At 34.6% G+C, this 26435-nt stretch overlaps 1 protein-coding gene and 1 long non-coding RNA gene across 5 annotated transcripts in view; one reads left to right on the forward strand and one right to left on the reverse strand.

The window, feature by feature from the left end:
- Positions 1-20233, forward strand: part of LOC139995678 (prolyl 4-hydroxylase subunit alpha-1-like) — a 232339-nt gene extending 212106 nt beyond the window's left edge. For all 4 annotated transcript variants that reach the window (XM_072019363.1, XM_072019366.1, XM_072019364.1 and 1 more), the window contains 8 exons: positions 7993-8315; positions 14744-14911; positions 16487-16659; positions 17153-17419; positions 17625-17849; positions 17945-18010; positions 18148-18313; positions 19054-20233. In XM_072019363.1, coding sequence (XP_071875464.1) covers positions 7993-8315; positions 14744-14911; positions 16487-16659; positions 17153-17419; positions 17625-17849; positions 17945-18010; positions 18148-18313; positions 19054-19148 — 1483 coding nt within the window. In that variant the 3' untranslated portion in view covers positions 19149-20233. The remainder of the gene's footprint in view (positions 1-7992; positions 8316-14743; positions 14912-16486; positions 16660-17152; positions 17420-17624; positions 17850-17944; positions 18011-18147; positions 18314-19053) is intronic.
- Positions 879-20804, reverse strand: LOC139995681 (uncharacterized). The gene is made up of 3 exons (XR_011802037.1): positions 20245-20804; positions 3687-3840; positions 879-1381 (listed from the first exon to the last, which is right to left on the reverse strand). It is a non-coding gene; the product is annotated as an uncharacterized lncRNA (long non-coding RNA).
- Between the last annotated feature and the right edge of the window lie 5631 nt (positions 20805-26435).

Genomic DNA, 26435 nt, shown 5'->3' on the forward strand with positions numbered 1-26435 from the left:
AAATTGATGATGTAAGACAAAATTCTTCTTCAATGGACCGTTTATCTTATTGGTGGTCACGGGTGACCACCGTGGCGCCTTGGTAACAGTTGATAGCGACATATTATAACAAGGCTTCGTTTATTTCAACAAACTATTCGCATTTCTTATTTCGCAAAACGTGCGGAACATATTGTTGAAACGTGTAGAAAATATTAGTAAACAGTATTTGCTCGTTCTATATATAATAGTAAGGTATGTGCACACTTCTAATTTCAATTATACGATTATAAAGCAGCATTTACGATTATTTTTTAAGGTGTGTTTATAATAATATTCGTAGATTACCCCTCAAAGATATGGATGCAGACACAGTGCACCGTTAGATGCAAGATTTGTTCTCATTTTTTTTTAATTGATGTTCTAATAAAAATGTTTAATTGTTCAATGGGGCACTTTTTATTTCAAAGTATCTTCTATTTATCGATTATATTCAAAATGTCCTAATTGTCAATTTTCGTACAATTTTTACAATTGTAAGAAGTTCAAGCGCTCCGGTCACCAATGACTCACCGTGGCGTCACAGGAGAAACCGTGGCAGTCAAAGCGTTAAAAGATGGATAACATTTGGAGACGATAGATGAGAAACGTAAAAAGTCACATTTCTTGTCTTTCGTAGAAAATTCATTTTAGAGGAGAATAAATTTACTGTACACCAATATTACTTTATTAGTACACACTTACCATACTTCAATTATGAAAGCTAAGTTGAAACTCCTTACTATCGTTAACGCATATTGTGTGATTCATTATTGGAACAACGAACGCTATTTCTATTGTGTCATTGATTAGAAATTAATTAAATTTAATGGACTTGAAAAAATGACCGATCAACTGACTTGGAGAGATCGATTCGTCGAATAACTTTTATAATGCAATTTGACTGATAGTAAATTATAGATGTACAGTGTAGAATATAGAGTGTTAGGATGCAACAGATAATAGCGCGATACTTTGGAACTTTCAACTATTTTGGAGAAGAGCCAAACAAATAGGAATTTTGAACATTAAATACTGTTTATCTTGGATTTCGTTATTTAATTTGAAACAGGAACAAATATCCGAATATTTTGCGCCGTTGTTCCATTTCATCTTTTTCCGCGGATGGTAGTGTATTGTGGCAAGATAATGGAAGTACAAATGAGGTACTTGGGCTGACGAGAACTGAGCTGAAAGTTTCGCGGATCGATACTCTAAGATGTTAAATACAACTACGACCGCCTAACTTAATCACCTTCTGCACACTTTTAGTCGAGATATTCGAACGACTTACTTCATTCGTCCCCTATCGTTATTTCAACCGCTTCATACTTCAATCGACGATATTGAATATTAGTCTTACCTGAAACAAAAGAAATATAAATCTGTAAATTCATTTACCTTCATTGCACTAACTAACAAGAGAAGAGAGAAAAAATTAAAAAACAAAAGATTATACGAGTCTAATTGTAACTTATTTTCCACACCTATCAAAAATATACTTCGATGAAATATTTTCATTTTAATCTGATGTGCGTGATGTATATATATATATATGTAAACTCCCTAGTTCAATTTGAACTCTCTGAGTTCAATTTGTGATAGGGATTCTCTGTGTTTACGGACAGCATTACTTTCTTTGTTTTACGGACAGAGCGGCCTTCTTTTATTTTACTGACGATCATTTTGAGAAACACTCATTTCCCAATGACAGAGACGGGCGGACAGAGAGTAACATCAGAGATAGACAAGATCATAGAAAAAAAGAATAATTATTTAAAACATTGAAGATTGACGGAGAAAGATCGGTAGCTCAGGACGTTGAAAATCGATTCTCGATTTTCAGGTAGACATTGCACAGAACTTGTTATTTATTGTGTACTGTTATAAATTGGTATTAATTGTTGTTTACTCCTGTATTTCATTTAAGTATTTTCACGATAAACTCGATTTTTAGAATTCAGAATCGATCACCTGAATTACCCCGAGATTTACGACATTACATATATACAGACGTAGATTGTTTCTAGTTTGACTGTTTATCTTAACACGAAATTTATTATACAACAATCTAATGCAATCGTGATGAAGGATCTAAATCGAGTCGTTCAAACTGACGTTTGCTATACGTAACGATTTAATATATCGAGAAAGCGATGCAATATGAACTACTAGCCTATAATACAACCTATAATACTTCAGGCTTTATTCAAAAAGCACGAACGCGCCTTAAACACGCGAGCAGCATGATGCGATGCGCCATTTCGTTGGCAAATATACCAAATAACCATATTTCAAATCTAATCAGTTTCACATAGAGCAGTTGGAAAATCACGTAAATTTGTAGCCGGAAATGTATTTCATTTCTTGTTTCAATTTTTCTCTTAAGAAAAAAGACACTCCTTAACACGCGACTCAACTTACATAATTTGCTACTTTTTGCGAACTATGCAAAAATCACGTTCATTTATCAACGTAAGAGCGTTCGGTTTTTGTTTTAGAGGGACCTCGTTCTAAAGTGTACATGAAAAATGCGATTAGACACGCGACGTGCCGGAGACTGTAATTAAGCAAAAATTAAAGATATCGCGGTGCTGTTAGTTGCGGGTCATTTTCTAACGGAATTATGTTAATGATCCTTGAGAGGGATTATCTTTTGATTGATATATTCAAACGTGTATCATGGACACGTTTCTTCCGCATAAAAATATCTATAAAATAGAAATATGTACAGATACATAATTTTCAAATACATAATGTTAAAAGTATCTATAAAAATGAACAATTCTTTATTTTTACCACTCGGGTAATTTTGATATTAAACGTATCAGGTTTTCTTTGAGCGGTTGCAGTCCGACGTTTAGGATTTCAGCTTCATTTTTACATTTATTATTTCAAGAAGGATGGAGTTGCTTTTTCAATTCAAATTTTCTATTTTAACTTGGTTAAGATGTATAGGACGGTTTCGTCAAGCAACAGAGCCTTCGTTCCCACGAAATATTTTCTTAGGAACTAATCGCGAGTTCCCTGCGAAACACTGTCGAGTGAGAGAATTCTAACGAGCAGTATTTTAATGTTTGACACGCTCCATTTGCATCGTGTACACCGGCTGATAGAATTATTCATTGGTTGCAACGCGTCTACAGGCAATTGAAAATTTCACTGTGCATTTTAATGACGAGCTGTTACTATTAAGATCGACTAACATGCAACTCTGCACGACCATAGAGTATAATTATTTCGTGAAACTAATTTAAGAATAGGAATCTGCCTCGACGCAATAGTCAAACGATTATTAAAGGCTGGATATGTAAATAGATATTATTCAATGAAAAAATGAATCTAAGCTATTCTGTTGCAAAAATAAAATTTCATCGAACATCGAGATTATACGGGAATCGTATTTAAGAATATTTTAATCCGCGATACTGTACTGTATACATATTTAAGATGTAAAAGTACAAAATTAATTACATATTCCACTATTCCTTGGAATTCCGAATAATTTGAGTAATAAACATCTCACTTGTTAAAATTGACATGTTGAAATCACAGTAACTCGAGTAACAGCCCATAAAAGCGTACATTCGCAACGTCACTATCATTCATAGCACGTACATCATAATGATCTTTATACACTTCCGTCGTCGCGTCAGTGGCATGCTCACCTTCCCTGCAATTTCCGGATGGAATCGTCGCGACGAAAATCGTGGCTGTCTCCTTTTCTCCTGTAAAATGGAGCCATATTGTCCACGGAACGTTGCACACGTACGTACGTATATGGTTACACTACTTCGTGATTTAATATACTCGTTCGTGTAGCTGAAAAGAGCCACAGATACGTTGCAATAGAAACAAAGAAGGTTTAAAAAGAGCGGAGCCAAAGTCGGGGAAGTTAGTGAACGAAATCTCCAGAGACGAAATTTGGAGGATAAAACAACAATAACACAATCTCCTCTTCGTTAAAAAATAACGCCATTATCTAAATACGCTAAAGATCAACACCGAAATAAGAAGAACAGACAAAATACAACGATTAAAGGAATCTGCAAGCTTAAGCGGCGGAGGAGTACGCCTGGTGAGAGAATGTAGTCGTTGAAGACGGACTTTAAGACAGAGGAAGAAGAACGAGTCAGATGGAAGATAGGAATAGGACAATTTCATTTCGAGAGGCACAATGTATTCCCTGGATCGGAGATCCCTGCCGGCGATGGGGAAGCGGTTCCGCGCGTTTTCTTTCGGCTCTCGTTTTATCCGGTCGTTCAACCGACGAGATTGAGAACGCCGGAACGACGGCGAAGAGCCATTTGCGTGATCGGTTCAGCCGAGATAACGAGGGGAACGCTCATGCAAATGCGATCGAAATGGAAACTCGGCCGAAACAGCGCCGCTTTATCGCGACTTTAATTCGGCGTAATTCGTGCACAGTGCACGATCATCGGCCACCGTTACACCTACTCTCGATTGATCGACTGGAACGCCATGTACTCTCGAATTCTACGGTCTCGAGTTATCAAGAGAATTCTTCATGTTGTCACGTGTTACCGATGGAAAGATCGATCGAAGCTTTCGGATTTTCACTTAGGAACTTAGGCGCACACATTTCAGTTTGAAATTTGTATTGCGCAGATGAAATCCATGTCTTGTAACGTTAAGGTAAAAGGGAACGAAATTTTTGTATCGTTAGACTATTTAGTACTGTAATTATGGGAAAGTTCTGGAGGATAAATATTTAAAACTGTAAAAAGAAAAGTAGCGAAACTATTTGTATAGATAAAGAATATTCGTATGGAAATATATATTATACATTTGTATGAAAATATAATACAAGGAAGATAGTTACAATTTGGCATATCATACGTAAGAATACGAATATTTAATCTCAAACTCGCTATATTTTACCTAAACCTTCATTAATTAGTCTATTTCTGCACATTTCTTCGTTTCATAAAATTTATCAAAGCCTCGTTGATTTACGTCCTGAAAAACCCGCGAAATTCACATTAACCATATTAAACAACGCAAGCGAAATTCAACACAGTTCGACGTTATCCTTGAAGAAACTGCAGGAAGCAACGAAACGAATCCCATTTGAACGCACATGAGTTGGAATGGTCGTGTGACGAAGCAAAAAGGAAAGAGGGTGTAAAGGAATCATGCGGGAATTAATCGAGAGCCGTGGAATCTGCATGCGAGCCACGCGTCTCTCCCATCGAACGACGTATTATTACGTCGGGTCGGGATAGTCGGTTTCCCGTTCGATTCCCCACGTTCCAAAACGGTCTTCGCGAATTATCCCTGTCCCCTTGAGGGGTAGAAGGGACGAAGGAAGGGTAAAGTTCGGTCGTTATCTACGGCAGGCAGTTATTGCCTATTGCACGGTGCCCGGCAAAATACAGGACTAGACTGAATAATTCCCTCGTCATCTTGCCAAGTCCTTTGTATTTCTCTTTAAACCCCCGGAAACAAGGGGATGGATAGGTGGGCGAGGGTGAGAAGAAGGGATCGTGGATGCAGGGATCACATCAGGCTTTGTTGGAAAACGCGATCGCGAAACCGAGAGAAAATGGAACGGCAGGAAGCGGCGAGGATTGCTAAATTGTTTCATAAAAGGACGTCGCTATGTTGGCGATGCATCGATGGGCTTCTGGAAAGTGTTTCAGATTGTTGGTTTAGTAGGACATGCTAAAATTGTCCTTCCGTATTGTTGTCTCGTTTCTGGCGGGCAAAGGTGAAGGAATGTGGTGAAAATGTAGAGGAAGGTAAAATGGTATTGGATGGTTCTGTGGGAGATATCGATTTAAGAGCATTTAACGATAAGCAAAAGATATAAATGCGAGAATCGCTAAATATGAAAGAAGTTTGTAAGAGATTGTAAACTTGTGGAAGAATATATGAAGAATCTTAAGTCCTTTAGTATTTCGAGTTTGGTATCTGCTATTTAATATTCAATTTTCAAATTTCTGGCTTGAGGCACGAGATCCATAGCAATTTCAAATATATATTTTTATAACATTGTATAAAATCTTCTGCGAAAGGAATGTGTTCGTAGAATAAGCATTTAAATGTACTCGTGTAAGCTTTCCGTATGTATTAGGTTGTCCGAAAAGTTTCTTTCGCTTCATAAGGTGATAATAGATGAACAACAATTTCTGTTTTGTATTATTTTATTGAATTAGGTGTGATCCATTTCGTTCTATTTTTATTATTATGTTCGTGCATAATTCAATAAATTAATATAAAACGAAAAATATTGCGCGTCTATTATTTCCTTATAAAACGAAAGAAACTTTTCGGACAACCTAATACATAGAGTGAAATTTTATAGCGAGTAGCAGACGAAAGCATTTGAAATATTCTTCTCCTGGGTTTTAAGGTACCAAAGATATTCTTATGACTAAAATAATGCACTCTGATCACATTTCACAGTCGATTGCAGTTCGAAAAAGTTCTATATTCTTTAACCGCAAACTTCCGTGGTGGATGGTCGAGGAGGAAAGTTATCATTGCTTTCAAGGATTCCGCAATCCGGGAACTTCCTCGTGGTTCAAGTTTTGAAGTTAAATTACTGGAAAAGCTAGAAGTCTATCTTCTTAACAATGCTTTGTGTACCACTAGACGTCCAATGCTGCTGTTTCAGGTGTTTAACTTTCAACCTATGGCAGCGGAAATTTTCACGCATTATATGTACGATATACACGACTTAATACATGTCACCTTCCTTTTATCTTGTCGATTGGCAAATCATATTTATGTGCTGTTTATTTACTATATCTGTTCTTTTTTCTTTTTATTCTGTCTTTTATCCGTTCCATATATCCTTCCATTTCCAAAAAAAAAAAAAAAAAAAAAAAAACAATGACGAACGTGCCCCTTGAATCACGGGAAACATCTGCTGAATCACGATAAAACGGAGTCTGGTATAGCAGAGAAAAAATAAAGGAACATAGCAACCCCTTTGCTGTGAGAGATTAAATTAAAAAGCGTCTACGACGCCGTTTCGCTAGATTCCTTGCGGTGCAGATTGAATTTCCTAAATTCATTAAAGGGTAATCACCGGAAACCGGCAGAAATCAGCGTTTCCTCGTTTGTACAGTTGCGGGTGCGTTAATTAAGTATCGCAGCAGAACCTCGACTTTATTACCCTTCCATCGTTATGGAAGACTGTAAAAGATTTCTAGTATTTCGTATGAGTAGAGAAGCGAATGAAATTGTTTCTTATGGAAACTAAATGAGACCAGTTAAATGCTGAAAATTGAAGTATTTTAAGAATAAGAAGCTGATTTGAATATTGAAATTGTATTGATTGAAAGAGAAAGCAAAGTCTCTCAGAAAGCAAATTGATCGACTCCATTTTTAGAAATCTTTATAACATAATCATGTGAATACATGATCATAGCTAGAATTCTCGAAGAAGCAAATTGTTTAATTCCATATTATTATGTTCATTTCGTGATAGGAAAATGAAATAAATAATCGTAAATTCCACACTTTACACAATTATGTAAACAGAATTCTCTCTGCTTTTTTATTTACAGGATTAATTATTATAACTTTTTAGCAGTTCATATATCTGTTTTACACGCTGAGTATAAAATTCTGGTTATTTAGATCCAGATGAAAACCGTGAAAACATCTATCGAGATACAAAGGTCTTTTCTTTATCCGAAAGAAATATACCAAGGGCGTATTAAGTTAAAAAACAATCAAAGCAAGTTTTAACTTACCTACACTGTATCAAAAAAAAAAAAAAAAAAAAAGAGAGAAGAAAAAGACAAACTTCTATATTCCTAACTAAATCCAAGAAACTCCATAAAACTAAAAGAAACCTACTGCAAAGACTATACCATAGAGTATAAAGAATCGTGGAAACTTTTACCAATTTATTCACGTTTCGAGACTTTTCGTTCAAACTATGAAAACGAAAACGAAACAGAACGTTCTACGAGGTGAAATATTTGATCGTTGTTGCAGAAACGTGGAGGATTACGCGAGAGAACACGAGGAGGCTTCGAGGAACATTCAGCAGTACCTGTCGAATCCGATCAACGCTTATTTGCTGGTGAAAAGACTGACCACCGATTGGAAGCGGGTCGAGGAGCTGATTACCCAGGACGTGGGCAAGTCGTTTGTCGCGAATATCACCAACTCACGGAGCGACCTTAAATTCCCAACTGACGAGGACCTTAATGGCGCCGCTGTCGCTTTGATGAGGCTACAGGACACGTATAAACTAGAGACTGCACAGGTCGCCAGGGGCGTGTTGAATGGGGTCCAGTACAGCACCGGATTAAGTGGTTCGTATATACGTGCCTCTTCTTTGATTTTTTATTTGCCTTTGCTGATCATTTTCTGTTTATTTTTACCACTTCTTCGACGAGAATTTTACTTCCTGGTTCTTTTTTGATGAAGATTTACCCTCTTTGGTTTTTCATTGATAGGGAGAGCTCTTATAGTTATCGTTCTTCTTCGGAGGAAAATTTTCTTGTTTGAGTTACGTTGATAGAAAGATATGGTTTTTGATATTATCTCGATTAACAGGTTCAAACTTAAAGGTGACACAATCTACGCTTCTATCTGACGGCGTGGGTCATCGATGGATCACATATTGTTTTTACCATCAAACACCGTGACCCATCGATGATCCACGCCATTTGTGTTTCAAAATTTTAATTTAAAAAAATGTAATTTAAATTTAAAAAGCGTATGAAAAAGCGCGTTAAAAGTTTCACTTTTGATTTCATTTTGTAGCTTCCGTTCATTGAAAAGTTCTTTCCTTTGCTTTTCTTCCATGAAATGCAAGGTTGATCAGTTTCTCTTCCATAAAGAGCTTTCTCTTTTGCGTCCTTCCTCGACAAAGATTTGCTATTTATGACTTTCCTTTGATTCAAATCTCTTATATGTTTGGTTCTTCATCGCTAAAGAATTTATTTTTGGATTTGCATCGATAGTAAGAAGATTCTATTCTTTGGGTGAATTTTATTCTTCGCGTTTTTGCCAATAAAAAGTTCCTCTTTCTGGCCTTCCTTCGATTGCTTTTATATTTAATTTTATTTCAGCAAAGAATTCTGTTTCTGAATTCCTACTGATAAGCAATTTTTCTTGTTGCTTTTACGTGGACTAAAAATTTTTCTTCCACACAGAACAACGTTTAATTTGACGAACGAATAATTTTCTCTTTGCGTTTACGATTATATAAAGTCAAATTTTCTTAATATCAGTATTAAAAAAAAAAAAAATTAATTGCCATCAAAGAATCTCATAATAAAAGGGACATCTATTCTGCCACATATTTCGTAAAACTTTTTATCGCTCCCATACTGCAAGTCGATAAAGCTTTCAGAGAATGTTGCCTAGGTTAACTTAGTGCAGTGTTTTCTCAAAACATGCGTAAAGGTAAACACATTTGCAAGGCCTAATTTCGCCGGTGAGCTTCTATTCACGAGAGCTAACATCCAGGGAAACAAGACTTTAATGAATAACCAGCAACCGACGTACTTTTTATTTCTCTTCTTTTTCCTTTTCGCGAATTTAGGTTCGCGCTTCGGAACGAACCGAGTTTTCACGACGACGCTACTTTTATTGCTTTTACCGGCGGAATTTCACGTTGTAAACGAAGATTCCCTCTCCCTTGGTACGTACCTCGGCTAAAACGTTTCCTCGTTTATTTCAAATCGTGTTTCTAAGCAACCGCTTTTTCAAAAACTTTTTCTATATTCTATGCAAGACGGGAAAACTTCAACCGATCTTCCATTCGCTTCCGTGAAAGCAAATGGTTTCCTCCGCTGAGTCGAGAGAAAGCATCGAGCTTTCTTTACCACGTTCCTCCGAATAGATTTTTCGAACAATAAGGTACGATTTCGCGATGAAAATGTTCTGATAATAAGGAAAGGAAAGAAAAGGAAGAAGCTTGGGAAACGAAGCGTCAAGGCGAGAGCTTTTTGGGCCAACTGATAACGTCAAACTTGAAGTGTTCGGTATTTTTGAGGAAAGATATTTCTGAGATATGGAGAGGAAACGTTTTAAAGATGATAGTTATTCAAAAATGGATATATAGAGGGATGAACATGTAAGTAGAAACACTTTGTTTCCAGAGCTCACGTGAAATATGTAGTGTTTATTCCTAAATAGATATCATTAATATCAATGGATTAAAATAATCGCAAAGATATATCTCAAATGTCTGATCAAAACATAATTTCCATTATTACAAAATCTCTGGACAAAATTTTACGGTGAAAGAATTAAAAGAATTGGAAAAATATATACTGCTACTCAAAAATTAACTTCTGTATTTTATGAAAAAATCTCTACTAAATGTTTACTTTTAAAAAGTCTTTCTTACGTCAGTGCGTTCTACGTTTGATACCGATGAATTTTCGTTGGAAATGTTTTTGTCTTAAATTATCTGAATTACGTATGCTATAGTACATTCAAATGCATTAAAAGCTAATAGATGGTACTTCCACCGCTACAAATCAAAAAACTTCCACTCCGATAAAAACCAGTCTATTCCACGACAATAAAATCCACGAAAGATTAGGCATTACGAGGTAAATGATTCATTAGGAGGTACCACTCCTCGTTATCGCATTAGCCAGCGGATAGAAGAGGGATGAAAGAAAAAGGGAGGAAAGAAAAGGAGGATACGATGGAGAACTTGCTCTCTTCTTTTCACGGTGAATTATTTATTCGGATCGGACAGCAGAGCAAAACGTAGCGAATCGAGGTGAATATTGGCGCACGATGTTACCTGTACTTAGCGATCCCCGACATGAATAATTTACGCGATTTCTTTCATCAATGCCGTGTCCCTTTTTCCAAAGCGGCACCATCCCTACGATTTCGCCTCGATGGTGCCACGATAATTCGCAGTTTCTGTCACCATTTTTCTCTCTTTTTTTTCCTTTTCTCTACCCTGTTCTATTTTTTTCTTTCTTCTGCCTTGCGCTTTCTTTTGGCCGGTAGAAGCTAGCGCTTTTTACCGCGACAGGGAAACGATTTTTCCACCGACACGAACCACGGATCGTTTCCGTGCATCATTTAAACACTACCATGGGGAATTCGATGAATATTGAATGGCTAATGGGGAATGATCTACTCCCTGTAGATTTGGAATATTTTTTTTACCTTTCTTCGTCGACAATCTCTTTCCTTCTTCTCTCTTTTTCGGAGAATGTGGGTTAAAAAGAATTGGAAAGTAAAAGAATACCGTTTTGTGAAGGGAGAGAATAACTGTGAGTGGGAAAATTAATCTCCTCAAGAATATGGAAAATATCTTTTTTTTTTTATCAATTATGCCGATGTTTCGCCAAAGGAAGCGCCGTAATATATTTAAGATCAATTTTATCGAAAACAAATACATTTATTGTTTGAATAGTTAATGTTATGTTAAAGTACAACATGGATGGTGGCAAAGTTAATTAACTCCAAAGTGTTCTGTAGATTATCTTCAATTTAATCGTGTTTTCCATCGTCAAGAGTTTCTTAAGTTTCATACTAAAGCTACTTTTAAAGCAGTAAAAGTCTTTTTGTTTGTCAAAACTGAAGTAACGTTGAGATAGAAAACAAAGAGAGACCAGTAGGGCTAAAACTAAAAGCTCGTCAATGAAATGTCGCCCAAAAATGTTTCTACCGCTATACGTAAATATCAATGTTTTAAGAACCTATAAAGTTCAAAATTATAGTCACGAATCCGCATACACCATAACGAATTTCACGAGATCCGAAATATGTTCCAAAAATATTTATTAACCCAGACAATGCTAAACCAACACAATTAGTCGCTGTTAACAAACCACGATGAATTAACAACAACATTACCAACGGAATACGGTTTACAAAGCCACGTTATTAAAATATTGTTCAATTTAATCCAGTATCGCGCGGATCTAAGCTTCACCGCCTTCGTAGCTAATTGAAATTCCATTTAATTAGCTGTACACAGCGGACTAAATTAAATTAAGATAAATTTAATCCGAATAACCCGGTGAAAGCTCATACGGGCGAGAAACAACGCGAGACTTCTGCGTTCCACCCGCCAATCGTTCCAAACTTCTGATTAAATTATAAAATGAATAATCTCTCTCCTCCTTCATTGTTTTACGCGATCGCGTAAACGATTCCAGGAAAAGCTATTCGCGATCTACCACGTTTACGATACCATTTCGAACCTCGTTATAGCCGCGTAAAACTCCGCGTATCTCTTTTATTTTCATCACAGAGCCTGCACCAGCTGAATAAACCGTTTTATTTACCAATCCACTGGAACTTCCCGCGGATAAATTCGCGATGTAACCACGAGAAACTTCGCAATCTGCACCGACTATCGAGAAATTAATTAACGAAGCAAGTTCTTCGCGGTAAAGGTGGTAAAGAAAGGGAAAGGAACGAGTTTTCCACTGTTTGGCAACGTTTGGAATACGTAATGGAGAAAGTTTGTCAGATCGTTCGACTCGAAAAATGTCGAAGTTAGGAAGAAGATTCGTTTTCTCAGCTTCAACTTCCAGATTTTTCATAGGCGATAATCGTACGCTATTATTACGAATGTGATATGAATCAGTTGGTATTTTTCTACTTACATCGTTCCAAATTAATCTTCTGTTATTGGTTTCAATTCAAATGTTTATTTCTAACTTGAAAAGGATTTTCATTTATTTTTAATCGCTTCGTGTAATTCGTTTCGAAGGAACGATATTATTAGGTTGTCCAAAAAGTGTCTTTCTTTTACAGACACGTCTTTTACAACGATACATTTTTATACAAACATAAAACCTAATCTGTCGAACGTTGTGACCTTTATTTTGATAGAACAAAATGGATCATACGTAATTCGATAAAATAATATAAAAGGGAAAATGCTGTGCATCCATTATTTCCTTATAAAACGGACGACCTAATATTTCAGTTTTGTCAAACCTGAATTCATTTGCCGTTTAGTCTGCAATATGCACAGTTTTTGGTCTTTAGGGGTTGTCTCATTTAGTAAATTTGGCGACGTCTGGTATTTAATAATATCTTTTTTTCTTTTTGGGGGGGGGGGCGCCACATTCTACACCGGCTATCGAGAAATTAATTAACGAAGCAAGTTTTTTGTGGAGAAGGTAGCAAAGAAAAAAAGAGAATCGGGCGAAAGACGAAGTTTTTTTTACTGTTTGGCGCCGTTTGGAATACATAAACGACAGAGAATTCGACGAAGGAAGTTCGCCAGGTCGTTCGATTCAAAAAATATTAAAATTAAAGGAAAGATTGTTTTTTTCAGCTTTAACTTTCAGATTTTTCATCGCGCGCTGTTATTACGAATGTAATTATGATAATAGAGTCATGAATTATACAGGGTTGGGCTTTAGAGTCCTCAAGACAATCAGAAAACGGAATGACTCTGGATCTGCAGTAGAAATAAGTCGAAATCGTGGGAATAAATTCTCTTTCTTCGTTCGCCGGTGTTTTGTTTTTTGGAACAGTGCCACTTGGAAATTCTGTCGACCTCGTGAATTTTCCGCAACGGTGAAATTGAAAAGCGTAGATAGACGAGGAAACGGTATATTTTTGGTTGTACAAACGGTGTCCCGAGTTTTTTCGTACAAATTTTTCATACAGATAAAAGAAAATTCTATGTACATATGAAAGTGAAGATAAAATGTCGTGTGACAAAAAACTGTAAACATTTTCTTTTAAAGAGTCATATTAAATATATACAACGGATCGATATATATAACCGCGATATTGGTTCAATATGGATTTTATTCTAGGTTAGCGTTTCTTAACTAGTTGTCTATTTCTGACGAGTATACTCGTCATGAAGAAATGGCAATATTTTGTGTTACGACGAGCCCTGTCAGTAATAAAATTAAAAAATAAAACAGTCATTACATTACAACTTCATTCTATATTGTAACAACCACACATACTCTGTGCTTGACGAGTATACTCGTCGTCGCTTACTTTTTGCGACACAGTTTAGGTGCACACTTTTCAAATAGATCGCAACAGCTAACTGTTTAATTTGTAACGCTCCGAAGACAGCGAGCTCTTCACAGTGTAACGCTCACACACATAAATTATTATTTTATTATTCGAATAGAAAATCTTTAATAGGAATGTATTTATTTATTTATATTAAATCTCGTCTCTCCAAATTTGAAGATTATCGATGAACAATTGATGAGTGTTTTAAATATACATATTTGAAGTACATTAGGGATTTAAATTTACAACTACGTCTTAGGGGTTCGCGACAACAAAAACTATTTAAAGGGGTCTCTAGTAAATAAAATATAAAGAATTGCTATTCCGGATTGAAGTTTTAAGAACAATAGTATCATACATTTCATATTTTTACATATTTTATATTTCGCTTACAAGTTTTTAATAAAGCATTTACGGAATTTAACAATTTTCTTACAGAGCGTATTAATTTTATTTTTAACTATAAAAGAGTGGCAAAGTTTGTAGAGAAAAATCTGAGACACTCTGTATAAACAGTTTCGTTCTTTAAGGGTTTTATTTTTACCTTTTATTACTTTAAGAGGAGTATTTTTATATTGTTTCATAGGTTAGTAGACATTTGTCTTCTTTGACAATAATTTTTCAATCGTCAGAACAGAAAAAATAAAATCTTCCTTCTTCAAGATCTTCGGTGTTTTCAACATAAAAAGTGTTAAGATTCAAAGAGGTAAATTTAATAAATTAATTAATTTGTTTTAATCCTTTTCCCTTCTTACAGCCAGCGACTGTTTCGAACTTGGGAGACAATCTTATCACAATCGTGATTACTATCATACCGTACTTTGGATGCAAGAAGCCATGAATCGTCTTCAAGAGGAACAAAACGCTACCACAACTTCGAAACCAGACATATTAGAATATTTGGCATTCTCAACTTACATGCAAGGTATGTACACCAACAAAAACAACTTCATTATCGGTTATTAATCATGATTACAACTGCAACTACCGACAACTAGAGTATATTTCTTGTACCAAAGAGATGAAATTAAATATACATGAAAAAATGCATAATGCAAGGAGAAAAGTAAATTCCGAATCAATATATTTTTCAGAAAAATGATTACAAAAATTTATCGTAAAATTCCTGCGAAAAATTATGAATTGATCGTATTAATTACTGTAGTAGTTCTAACGTTAAATTTTAGCAAAAGATACGTCAGAGAAATTTTGTTATAATTTCACATTTTTAATCTTTGTAATAATATAATTATTACGCAAGGAAAGAAAAAATTGCACATCCGGCTTGAAACAACATTTGAAGAATGGCATGCTTATTTTATTATTCATCCAACAAATTAAAGCAACAATTACACACGGTTTTCAGTCCACGCGTGACGAAAGATTTGCGAGCAGGAAACTGAGAGAAAAATTGTTGTGACCTCATAAAAGTCGCGCGATATAAATTAGGAACTAAATTACACGTGTATCCGCCACATTATTCCACAGTTACAAACTTTGCAAATCGTCCGCCGTTTTATTTGTATAATTTTGTTCAACTTATAGATTCGAATCGCATTTCGAAACCTAACATTAAGAACTACCAAGAATAACATGCAATAATAATGAAGGAGAATTAAACGATAAATGTAATTGTGTCAAGCCGCTTATGACTATGAATCTTAAATAAAAAAAGAAGAGATCAAATGATTTAATTATATATTTTTTATTAGTCTATTCTTTTATCATTTTGTTATTTTTTGTCTAATTACGTTTTCATCCCTATGAATTTTTAACAATATATTTTGCAACACAATTTCGTTCGTGTGACGCTAAGATCTTAAGAAACTTAAAAATTAAAAATTCCAACGACAGAGTTAAACGAACCGTGGAATTATCACAGTTGTTCGAAATATCGGGAAGGGTCTGTAACGAAGGAACGAAGAGGCCAATAAGCCCGTGTCAATAAGCGTGCTCGTTTGCGTTCGAAGTTCCCAGGGTGAATTTAATGCCCGTGAAATCAATTTCAAACAGCGACCGCGGGAAAAGGTATTTGAAAGAAGCCTGAGGAGGAATTTAATTGACGTTAAAATTTTCCATCGTGAATGGCCAACTTTCAGCCGGTTAGTTTGTTTAAAGCTTCGTTAAAACTTCGTCGGATGTATCATGCCAGGTATTTGAAATGCCGACATTAACCCTTTCTACCGTGAGATCGTTGAATTAACTTAACGTCGGCCTTACGGAAGGATTTAACACTCAGTTCATCATAGATGACGATAAGAGTTTTACTTGATTCTGAAGTAGTACATATTTAATTTTAATTTATATTTTTACGTGCACACATAAGCTTTATAACATAGGTATACTTAAAAACTTTTACATCTTTTTATCCATCTACTTTATTCGCTATTTTGTTTTTATATTTTCTCTATAAACGGGGAAGCGGGACGAATATATATGTTACCAATACATAGCGTACAATTTTATTTACGAATCATTATTATGAGTTCACTATGCGTAGGAAACGTGGCACGAGCTTTAAGTATGACGAACGAGCTCCTGGAGTTGGTGCCGACTCACGAACGTGCTCTGGGCAATCGAGCTTACTATCAAAAGGAAATCCAGAGCAAAGCTAACCAATCGAAGAAGAAACGTGGCGAGGACGGCCAAGACGACACTGCCGTTCCTGCTCAGGTAAGATAATGACACTGTATGAATTACAATAGAGTAGAACTTCAGAGTATATTCTATTTAGGACAATTTCGTTGTAACAGTTCTGGCTGTGATGATTTCTATAGTACTTATGTTTTATGTCTATTGATAAGAAGACATGTTGAGAAAAAATGATAAAACTTAAGGGAGGAATGTAAAAATAATAGACAGATTGTAATCGAGGTCGATAGTAAGTGAAATGATGTTTAAATGTTTAATCGTAGTGAAGATATTTAGGATACTTACATGAAACACCGTGTATAACGAAATCATATTCAAAAACTACCATCAGTTTATTTTCAATTTATTTCAATAATGGATATTTCTAGTCTTCTAATTGTGCGTATACTTATGCCTATTATTTTTTATAATATAATATTTATTATAATATAATTATATTATTATAATATTATTTATTATATTATAATTATTATGTTTATTTATTGTAATATAATTGCTCGTTCCTACATTGCAGCACTTCACAGTCGCGGAGGAAAAAATGAAAACCTGGGAAGAAATGACAGAAAGGGAACGCTACGAAATGCTATGCCGTGGAGAGGTGTCGATCCCTCCGGAAATACAGAAGAACCTCGTGTGCCGTTACGTTGATCGCGGAATTCCGTTTTTGAAAATTGCGCCATTCAAGGAAGAGGAGGCCTATCTGGACCCGAGGATAGTCGTATATCATAACGTGATATACGATGAGGAAATCGAGACGATTAAAAGAATGGCGCAACCTAGGGTAACGTATAGTATAACAAACATTGTGAACTCTTGTGAATTTTTCTGAAAATGTGATCTGAGGATACCTTCAACGTAAATTTAAGGCGATTTTAAAATAATTCTTAGATTTTCTTAGATTTTTCATCGACTAATACTATATTGTGTTATACATCTTTTTATAGAGGACGTATAATGTTCATTTGTCTTTTTATTTTTCATTACAGTTCAAACGTGCTACGGTGCAGAATTACAAAACTGGTGCCTTAGAGATAGCGAATTATAGGATTAGTAAGAGCGCATGGCTTCAGGAGCACGAACATGAACATGTGGCTGCTGTCAGCAGACGCGTTGAGCATATGACTAGCATGACTGTCGACACGGCAGAGGAATTGCAAGTGGTTAATTACGGTATCGGTGGCCACTACGAACCACACTTTGATTTTGCGCGAGTGAGTAGAAACTTTAAGCTAATTTAATTTATTTAATAAACTGAATTAGCAACCACGGTAAATAACTAATTCTAATTTCAATTGCTTGTATTTAGAAAGAGGAAACAAATGCGTTCAAAAGTCTGGGAACAGGAAATCGCATTGCTACAGTTTTATATTACGTATGTATTTCATACCTCAAATACTGTTAGATGTTTTAATTGTATGAAATAAGCCTCGTTCTAATATACCAATAATAATACACTTTTAGGATAAAATAAAATATACTAATATATTAATTTATTATTAACTATTTCAGATGAGTGACGTGGAGCAAGGTGGTGGTACAGTTTTTACAGCAATCAACATCTCCCTATGGCCAAAGAAAGGCAGTGCAGCTTTCTGGTATAATCTTAAACCAAACGGCGAGGGAGATTTCAAAACAAGACATGCTGCTTGTCCTGTTCTTACTGGTTCTAAATGGGGTATGTCAAGTATCAACGCTATTTACTGTTCAACTATAGAGAAAATCAGTAACAGCAAGAAAGTGCGAAACAAGCTGCTTTGTAACTTTGAATAGTTGTAAATATGTGAATATGTAACGCTTTGATTTAATACAATATTACAGTAAGATATAATATTCTGCTACAAAAGTCAATGGTACGTACATTTGCTGCTTTTAGACAGAACATAGTAAACACAAACAATAGAAGCAATTTTCAGATAGCTGAATCTGTAAAAAATTATGTCTATTTATCACAAATTTTAAACTATCTTTCCCAATAGTTTGACAGTAGTTGACACGATTTTTGGTTCTGTAAATCATTTAAACCTTTTATCTATATATGCATCTTATAGTTCTATCGATAGACTGTGGATTTTTATATCTTTATAGGAAATTTAAAGATGTAAAAATGTACAGGATGCATGTAACTTACAAAAATATATAAAATGTCCAAAGTATAATATTTGTTGGTGAAACAAATCTTCAATTGTATTTCATTTCTTCAATTATGTTTTCACAGTATATACCTGCAGTTTATTTATGTCAATACGATACTTCAAAAATTGCATACAGAATATTCTATCTTATTCAATCTAAGATTATTTAAATTGTCAAATCTTGAAAGTATATTTTATATGACTCTTAATTAAGTGAATGACAAAATCATGAACGCGTTAAAATCCCAAAAATTAAGTAGTGTTACCAATATAATATTTCTAGTGGCGAACAAATGGCTTCACGAAAGAGGTCAAGAATTGCTGAGGCCGTGCACCCTTGAAAACCAAACAGCCGATGAAGCTGATGTCAGGCACTGAATCATCAACCTAACTCTGGATCACCACTATTGAAAATGAAAAAAAGAAAAATAGACACGTGTCTAAATCTCTAATTGACCGCTCAAATGCAAAAGACCTGAAGAACATCTGTGTCGTTGTAAACAGTGTGTTTAATATCGAACAAGAAACTAAAGACATTGTTTTATTTGTCGCGAAATTAATCTGCTAAATATGAACGGCGATTTTTTTCAAAGACAAAAGACGAAACATTGTTTTAAATGATTAGGATCTCAACAAGAAAACTGTCAACGTTAATTGACCTGCATTTAAAGTAATTAAGAAGATATCTCCGTTTTTTTATCAGTCTTATTAGAAATATTAAAAGATTGTACAGATTAAAATAATCAGAAAATTTTTTTCCAAGCAAAAAATTCGTTCGTTGCAACTTAGGATTAATATTTTATCTCTAGACCCTAGAATTTTTACAGAAGCATACAGCATTTAGGCGGTAGAGTATATTAAAATAACAAGCAATAACGAGTTGCACGTTTGAGCCAGTTATTAGGTTTTTCCCTTAAAGAAAAGAAGAAATCAGGATTCTTGTGATCATGTACAGAAGAATATATATATAGAATATATTGCATGTACAGAGCACAAGACTTCGAAACATTCGCGTCGCATTTATTAATATAATTAAAGTGTAAGAATGTAAAATGTGGAATCGAGTATTCCTGTGTTCATCAGAGTATTCTAATGAAATCTTTAATCGCATCGTTCCTTCTACAACACGTTTCACCCTCTTGATTGGGTCTTTCTTGTAAATAGTAGTAATATAATCGAGAAACATGTCGACAATTTCTTAGATCCATTCGTCTTGTATACGAATCACTTGTAAAAAAAGAGAATGATGAGAATAAAAGGAGAAAGAGAAAATGACAAATGAAGAAAGAATATTAGTTTATCGACGGAGAAACATATCTGGAGAGATATGTTTACACCTTGATATCGACCTGAACAATTAAGACGTTATTCCGCGACTTTTGGTGTACGGCATCGTCGAACGAAACGTAATTCATCGAAATTATCAAAATATAATAGACATGTCTATAAATTAAGTAATCGAACCGTATCTTACCTTGCATACAACCATCGTCTTCTACACCTCTCCTGTCATCTGCGATCGTAATCCTTGTCCGTGTAAAATCCAACAAGTTCTTCGACTTGGCATTAATTTTCAATTTTTTACACAATAATCACTTGTAAGTGCGCAGGCGAACCATTGGAATTATTTCCGTATAATATTATATAGACAACACAAAATTCCCGGTTTATACGAACAAAACCTTCGACGATTAATCTCTTGCGCATCTTTTTCTTTACTTAAACCTATATATTTTAACGTTTTGTAACTCTAACACAAAAGAAATTTTGAAATCGAAATATCTATGCAAAAAAACGCGTCATGATCACCATTGAACATTCACTTTATGGAAATTTAATGAATATTTGAAAAGAAAGAATCATTCTTCACATAGAATCACTAATAATATTATACACAAACCCTGTATATGGAACTAATGTTTATAAAAATAAATTTTCGCCGATTTCTTAATTTTACGCAGCACGAAAGTTTATACACAGCGCCGCGAAAGTTCAAACTGTAATAACAAGGATATTTCGTGTAGAAGCAAGCTAGATAACATGGCTGACAGAATACGAATGCTGATTGGTCCGCTCATTACCTGCAATAGCTATAAGCCAACCAGATTAATATATTCGTTGAAGCTTGATGTGCGATTGGTTCGATGTTTGAAATATCTCAAAGTAATTCGAACTACGGTCCTCGTCGCAGTGCAAAATTGTTATCGCGTAAAATTATTATTGTATGTAATAATATTAGCATCAGTTATTTTATTATTTTATTTTATTATTGATTAGTGCATTGTGAAATTACCAAATAAGAAGATAGGGAGTAGAATTCGATGCAACCGCGCCAAATTCATCATTGGTTAGGAAGAAAGGAATATTGGCGTAAATTATGAACACGTGAGTTATTATACCATGTAAATAATCCGTTTTAAATGAATTGTTTCGATGTCGATTTGCGGATTGAAATAACACCATCGATCTACGTTTGGATCAAGCGAAGTTGTTACGATTCATTGTTATCGCACTTAGTATATATTGTTAGATCGAACGAGCTGATGCAGCTCATTTCATATAGCGATTATATACAGTGTAATGCAATCACTGTATTTCCTAAGTAACGTATACAGTTTGTAAGTTCGTTTATAACGTTCGTTACTTCATTCTAATGATAAGCTATAAAATTGTCACGCAATAAACATTTGCAAACCCCGAATTCGTGATACTGAATGATTACTCTAAATCCCCGATATATAAGATTTCAATAACTAAATAATTTTCTGATTTTATGTTTTATAATTTTATTTCATAATTAAGTTAGATTGCTTACGTAAAAATTATGCAGGATATTTATATATATATATAAATTTTCTCTATAAGATATATATATATATATTTTACTAATAATACATATTTTATTTTAATTGATGGTTCATATTGAAGTACAGTATCATATAAAAACCTTATTTTCTTATCAAACAATACATATAATTTCTTAAAATCTACAATATACATACAAATCATTATATCTTACCATCAATTATCAATTAAAAGAACCTGTAACTGAGTGAACTATAACAAATCCATAATATAAACTGTAACGAATATAAAATATAACAAGTCCATCCTAAGAATCTTTAGAACCTAAAACTTTCTCACAAAACTGGGATAATGAAATTAAATAGTTATTGAAAGACTGTATTGAATAATATAGAAGTTACTTGGATTGAAAATACGAAATTTTGAATAAACTACATGCAGGTAAGGTTTCATTTGAAAAAAGCATTTCATTTGCACCAATCTCGGAATATAACAATACATTTTCATTTAGCGAAAATCTCAATAAACCACAAATCTGTGGCCATAGTCACAAAACAAGTCCATAATATTATCACCAAGATTTTTAATCTCACATAACAATCTTTTCACTTTATCAACCTTTATCCCTTTTCCGAGCACGACGTAAGTAAGAACAAGACCTCGTTATTTCGACCAGTTATCAAGCGCGCCGCTCGTCAACCGGAAACGCTCGTTGCCGAATCGAGCGCGAGAGTGCTCTTGCTCATTTAGGTCGTTCGGTGTTTAGTTGATCGGTAAATTCACAACGCGAACTCTGACATTCACTATCCGGTGGTACGATCACGGCCGATTGTTCGCGAAATTGACGCCACTTTCTAAAGGAAATGACGGGATAAATGGCGTCCCTAATCGGTGATCTCCGTCATCTATTGGTAGACTCGCGAGGTCATCCTTTGCAGTCCATCCACCATAGTATTCTAATTCATATGTAGATCGCAATTTCCCATCGAAATCGTGTTACATACACTACCACACTACCGTGTATAAGTATTCCGACAGCTAGAGCAATTCAACCTTGTTTGATATTTTTATTATATTTTCAACGTTACAACGAAAGAATGATTCTCTATCGATAAGTGTTTATGTAAATCTTACCATAAAACTGGTACAAATGCTTCTAGACAAAAACATGGAATATACCTGCATCATTCAAGTTCCTTGTTTATCCGTAATAGATAGTCGACTCTTGATAAAATCTATATAAATTTTTAGAACTTGATTAAAAACACGTACATATTTAAGTCATTTCAAGAGCCTAACGTTGAACAAGCAGTTAACTAACGTTAAAGTTACTTAACTCATTTGTCTTTGCAAGACCAGTTTTTATCCTTCAATCATATCTTTTTTTTTTCCTTTATTCCGATTGATGTTAACATTATTTTTACTAACATCAAACAACTGTATAATATGGTTGTCTGTGATACGATCAAAGGCTAAAATTAAACTGAAAAGGTTCATTCGAGAAACATTTTATACTATACGTTATATACGTATATTTAAATTAGTTTATAAGTGAGAGAATACTTGTGAACGATGGTGTAAGCCAATGTTCCTCTTTCACCTACTGGGCCAAATCCTATCGGTTGGAGAGAGACGAAACTCGACACCCACGGAATAGTGCTCTGCATCGATCCGATATATATGTGTCTCTTTCCCTCCAATGGACACTAACTTCGTCGTTTTCGAGCAATCTATATTTTCTTGCCCTCCTACGCTGTCCTCCCTTTATCTCCACGCCGTTCCTCGCTTTATCAGACCAGCTACCGCTCTTTCCTGTCCCGATGCTTCTTGCTTCTCTAGCCTTTGCCCCGTATCGCCCCTTATCCATCTTTTCAAGTTGCCACAGGGGCTTCGATTGGGGTTTCTTTTTCTGATTAATCTGCGGCCAAATGAAAAAAGATGTTTGAATGGAGAGATTAAAAGAAATTCTTATTAGAAGATATCCATACTTTATTATATCAGATTTATATGTTGCTGAATTTAATGTTGCTCTATAATGTTGCTGAATTTAAGTAGAAGTTACGTAGCTCTGAGTTATCCTTTTCATGACCTATTGTACAACGTGCATGAAAAGAACATGTTATCAATATCGCAGATGTTTAATGATTAGGTTATACGAAGAAAAATTAATCATGACCCAGACATTCAAACTAAATTTTCTTGTTTCCATCGCATTTTACTAGTCAAAAGGACTATTTGTCAAAGAAATCATATGTTGCAATTGAATCACCTTGTGTTTCCTATTCTCAAATTTTCCTCAAATTCTTACTCTTCCCAACCAGGTCGTAATAAACTGCAATTTTATTTTTATAACCATAAGGAAATTCAGTTACAGAAAGTTAAGAAAATGTTTTTTTATCTTGCAATAACTGTAAATGTTGGTCGAAACTTGCAAACCATTGTGCCACACGATTACATTTCCTACATTGCGTAAGAAATTTCCCGAGTTTCAAACTTACCTATTCGCTTTCTTACTGCGCCTCTTTTATTTACATCCACCAACGCGTTTCTTCGAGCATTCTTTTTCCGCCCTACCTTTTTTCTCCCATTCTCGACTTGTGCGAGCTAAAATTGCAACACACGTTCGAGTCGACTCGATCAAGAGCATCGAATAAAAACTTCTATAAAGTAGACGTTTCTTTATGAAAACTTTATGCTGGAAGTTTATGCCTGCCATCATGGACATCTCTGTTCCTGGAAAGGCAGCAACAAAGACGAAAATGGATAAAGGTTTTATCTCGATAAAAAATGTAATTATTTTTATGAATGTGCGATTTTAAATATCAAATGAAAAGTGTATTGCGTAACAGGTTACGTGATCGATGTTATGAAACACATTCAGCTTATTTGATATCAAATATACGCGTTAATTCTCAGTATAATTGACCAATGTGGGCGTAGAACAAAGCTGGATTCCTGAAACTAACTAGCTTTCGTAACATGTATGTAACTGGGATTTTGAACACTAATCTCTTTTTTATCTTTTAAATATGTTTGATGCCTTTTGATATAGAGAGAATATAATTGTTGATTATTATTTATAATTCTTATAAACTACCCAAGAAATTTGGATTCAATTAAATGGTTCGTTCTTTTGTGACAAATTTGGTTTAAACAATTATTTACTTTCCCTAGATTAAATTTCAGTTGCTAACTGATAGTGAATGATAGATAGATAGATTTATTATAGAAAACACAAAAGATTCAAAATTCTGAGAAAATCTTTAACATAGAGTTGAAGGAAGAAATCATACATAGCAATAATAATTGTTTTATATTTTACTGGAATTTAAATATTTTTTAATGTAAAAAAAAGTACGATTACGTTGAAAATGACTTTTCCTATAATCAGCAGGATTAAATTCTCAAAAAATGAAACTAAAAACAAAATTAATAAAGATATTGGCAAACGTTAAGTTATATTAAACTTTTGAACTATAAATATTTGTATCCCGTAAACAATCGTTCTTCGGCCCGCTAACACTTTGAGCCTCGGTACTCAAACTTGTTTAAAATAGCATTTGGAACAACATCGTTTTATGGAAATTCCACTCTGAAGATTTAAACACCTTTATATAGTTAGTGATGCATAGAGTTCGTCGAAGTAAATGGAATAGAAGATACATTGTAAATGAGGTCAGATGCGACCTGGGAGTTACTTATTAAATTTTTAATCATTCGTTTACGATTCCGGCATAATTTTCGCTAACATAATTACGGAGAACAAGTATACTGCCTGTAAACACCAGCTGCGTTTCTACAGTTTCTATATTTAAATTTTCCCGCAAATTCTTTCGAACCTTACAGATATTATTATCATACACATATATTACCATATATAATCAGACATCAAATATCTTCATAATATTCTTTATTAGAAACTTATGGCGATGTCTCGACATCCAATACCACTTTTGTTTCAATGAATATTATTGTACACGAGCTGTTTCCCAACTGCCAAATCAATTTACACTAATCACATTCACATGTTCTGCTCTTAAATACGTTCATTAAATATAATTTCATACATTGCTTTTGTAATTTCACATTTCTATATACCAGGGTCGAATTGATCTAAGCCTTTCTTTCGTATTTTTCAATACATAAATATACGATAATCATATAAAAGACTCAACTTGACAAAAGAATAATAGTCGCACATTTCTTGGATAAAAATGTATTAATTTTATAATTAAAATATTGTACTTATATTACTTGATATATTAGAAAGCTACAGGAGAAAGCACGATAAAACATATTTTCTACCAAGCCCAGTCATTTCAAATTGAAATATAATCCTTTTAATCGACCTTTAATCATCAACAAAACCTGTACATGTGATCGATTCATCGGTGCAAGCTGACGCTGAACTTGATCTCGTTTCGATCCGGTAGGTCAAAGTTTAAAGCTAGGTTCGAAAAGCTGGGAGTCTCGCGTTATCTGACAAATGCAGACCAATGCTCACCCCGTATTAAGGGATCGAACTGAGGCGAGTGCATTCGCGATAATGGTTGCCTGAAGGGCCTCCACCTTCTCCAATTGCATCGTGGCACGCCGTCGAAAACGCTGCTCAATATTTCGGGTTAATGGGCGGAGGAACACGGAGGAACGATCCCTTCATTGTTCCTGCTATCATTTAACGAGAGAACAGCGGAAGAGGAAACAGCTTTATAGAAAATACATTAATACGGTTTCGCGTTTGATACTTGGATAACGTGATACTGAGAAATACGACTTCATGAAGCGACAGAATCGTTAGGTGTATTTGATTTGGAGAAGTATTTCATCGTATTTGCGAATAAAATGTCATGGAAAAACTGT

Source organism: Bombus fervidus, chromosome 16 (assembly GCF_041682495.2).
Source record: "Bombus fervidus isolate BK054 chromosome 16, iyBomFerv1, whole genome shotgun sequence".
Lineage (NCBI taxonomy): Eukaryota > Metazoa > Arthropoda > Insecta > Hymenoptera > Apidae > Bombus > Bombus fervidus.